General features: G+C 31.5%; 1 protein-coding gene across 1 annotated transcript; it reads right to left on the bottom strand.

Moving 5' to 3' along the window:
• Nucleotides 1-403: 403 nt before the first annotated feature.
• Nucleotides 404-2,352, bottom strand: LOC143533074 (protein CURLY FLAG LEAF 1-like). Its single transcript, XM_077027945.1, has 2 exons — nucleotides 1,984-2,352; nucleotides 404-1,282 (listed from the first exon to the last, which is right to left on the bottom strand). The coding sequence occupies exons 1-2, from the start codon at nucleotides 2,185-2,187 to the stop codon at nucleotides 905-907; spliced, it is 582 nt and encodes a 193-aa protein (XP_076884060.1). The 5' UTR covers nucleotides 2,188-2,352; the 3' UTR covers nucleotides 404-904.
• Nucleotides 2,353-2,994: the final 642 nt, after the last annotated feature.

The raw sequence follows: 2,994 nt of genomic DNA, 5'->3' as shown, positions 1-2,994 counted from the left end.
AAACGTCTCTCTAAACACGATTGGGAAACAATATAACACGATAAACTAAAAGTTATCAAATTAATTTAATTATAAGACACCTAATTTTTTATAAAACAATAGATCTATTTACATTTTGATAAATATGTAATAAAGATGGCGAGTCGATAATTTAATTTATTTAATACGATTAGGAAACGCGTTAAAGACGACATAAACAAATTAAACGGGTAAAACCTGTTTAAACATTTAATTGTTACACTAACATGTCTCATGTTGATGATCCAAGCTCATTTACCTGAAAAACACTAACCGTTTTATTTTTATATCAACTCTTAATATCCTAAATTACTCTACTTATAATTTTATAAATCAACTTACCTAATTAAAAATAGAGAAGAAAAGTAACACGTCTTCTAGACTCCTTCATTAGTTTTTAATATAATAATAATATTTAATACTTGATAGTATTGACTTTATCTCCATAATTACTTTGGATTCACTTGTAAGATTGAAACTTAAATGCCAATCAAGAAAACTACCACCATATAATCAAATCATCACAAGCTTGGTTAAAATAATATTTTCATGTCACAAATAATCAAACTATTTTGTACAACTATTTCTAAAACTATTAACAAAACACATTTCAATAAAAAGCTAGCAAGCCGCTAGACACACCTGTACAAATAACAGGCGCAAGCCGCACATCCACCAAACGCTTCCATTTAACCAACTAAAAAAGATGCAATTCAGTTCATTAATAACAAAAAGAATTACCATAAATTAATCTCATTATAAAATCCAATCCACACAAGAAACCTCCATAGGATCACACCCAGATGATTAAATTTTAAAATTCTTCCCAACAAAAAAAAAAAAAAACAACTCGACACAACACGACACAACACGAACGTTAACTATATCAATTATCATCGAATCGGTCAAAATGAAGTAGTTGACCACAACATTTGGGGCAATCTTCCACTTGTTTAGGCACCATGAAGTACATGAAACATCCTTTACATCCAGCCACCACTAATACATGCCCCCCTCCTATAATCCCGCTTTCCGCCTCTTCTACGTCGTCGTTTTGCTTTGGTTTTCGTGATGATGAAGCTGCGGGCGATGACTCCACCGATGAACTTTCACTGTCCGCATATGAACTCTCTTCCTCGTCCTCCTCTTTGTCCTCGTCCTCTTCGTCGCTATAAAAGTAGCCGCTAAAACCATTGTCAATTGTCCTAGGATCCTCCTTTGACTTCATTCCGGTTCTCCAGTTTATGTAATACATCTCACCTGTCTATTATTGTAAATATTTATTATTATTATTATTATTATTATTATTATATAATTAAAAGTGCCATATACACACCGTCTGACATCTAATGCCAGACTGTCTTCAGTATATTTGTCAAACGACCGTTTTAACCAATAACTTTCAAAGTCTGACCCCTTACTTTCCGAATGGCCATCAGGTGTTTGTCCAACCGCCGATAATTTTCAAAGTTTGATCCCCATGTATTTATCGGATGACCCTTTCAAAAATTATTGATCAAAACAGTCGCTAGACCTATATCGGACAATCGTTCTAACTAGGTCAAACCTAGAAAAAATTTATATTAAAACACCCGTCCGACCTCTATCCGACTAAATATCAAACGGTATGTGTATAGGTAGCCCTATAATAAAAAAAACTTTACAATCAAGAATACCCAAAATATACTTTTAATCTTTTTGCACTTTTTAGGGTTTCAAAGTTAATTTTTTCTCCCAAGAAAGCAACAACAAAAAATGATACCAATTTTCATTTTTGCAAGGTCCATCTTTCATATTTTGTGAATTTTAATGCACAAGATTACTAAAGATTAATAAATATTTAACAAAGACTCAATCTTCATTGGATCTTGATTATTAAACCAACATGGGTATATAATAATAATAATAATAATAATAATAATAATAATAATAATAATAATAATAATAATATAGAAACAAACAAACCTTTAGATCAAGACATTGTTCCCAATGGTAAGGTAAAATAATATTAGAATTGAGTTCCAACGTGGCATCATCGGAGATTGTTGACCGGTGGCAATGGGTGTTGGTTGACTCTTCTCCGGTGGTGGTGTGATGGTGGTTTAAAGAGAAGTTTTGAAGAGATCTTTCTAATGAAGCGGTGATTGCCGCCATGTTTGGTGGTGTCATTCTTGATTATTATTATTGTTATGATTATTATTATTATTATACACTATACACCTTTGTTGCCCAAAATATAAAGAAAACAAAATGATGCAAGTTTAAGAAAAGGAAGAAAATATAGCAAGAAATGAACAAAAGCTTGTTGTTTTAGTGAGAGAGAGAGAGAGAGAGAGAGAGAGAGAGAGAGAGAGAGAGAGAGAGAGAGAGAGAGAGTTTAAAGTGGGAAGTATGTTAGGAGTTGATGAGTTTGTGGGAATAATATTATAATAAAAAAACTCTAGACACCTATCAAGAATTCAACCACAAAAAATAGAATATGTGACAAAAGTGGCCCATGTACATTTTGGATGTTTGTTGTTTCATCCTTCATCATTTGATTTTAAGTTAGTGGCCTTTTAAGTAGAAGATTATTGGCATGGCCTATCACAAATGTGATGGACATGGTCACATTCATAATATCTTAAACATTATATAAAATCATATTTGAAAATTTTAGTGATAGTTGAGAGTATATACTTTAGTTTAGTAAATGGTATCCAATGAAGTTATATATATATATATATATATATATATATTAAACATATGACGTGTTGCTGTATTTGTTTTTTTTTAGTTAATACGCTTTACTTGAGGTGTAGTAAAAGTATATACTTTATTATAACGTTGAACTCATGTTAAGAACTTCAGATTGTTTTCCTCATATATAAACTCACCTAGTCACGTACTCACGTTGCATTGATCGTAAATGATTTAACATGATGTCAAAAAAATCTAGTAAAGCCAATTAAATCTCAACAAACATGGCACGTGCTC

This window comes from Bidens hawaiensis, unplaced genomic scaffold (assembly GCF_021521415.1).
Source record: "Bidens hawaiensis isolate Kalapana, Puna unplaced genomic scaffold, B.hawaiensis_p1.1 tig00009618_1, whole genome shotgun sequence".
Lineage (NCBI taxonomy): Eukaryota > Viridiplantae > Streptophyta > Magnoliopsida > Asterales > Asteraceae > Bidens > Bidens hawaiensis.
The sequence above is the reverse complement of the archived record's forward strand: the minus strand, read 5'-3'. Positions and strand labels throughout refer to the sequence as shown.

Bases quoted from the DNA above. Each gene is read 5' to 3' on its own strand.
- LOC143533074 (XM_077027945.1), bottom strand. From the start codon at position 2,187: ATGACACCACCAAACATGGCGGCAATCACCGCTTCATTAGAAAGATCT. The intron at 1,283-1,983 runs GTTTGTTTGTTT...TTACAATAATAG, and splicing joins AACAATGTCTTGATCTAAAG to ACAGGTGAGATGTATTACAT.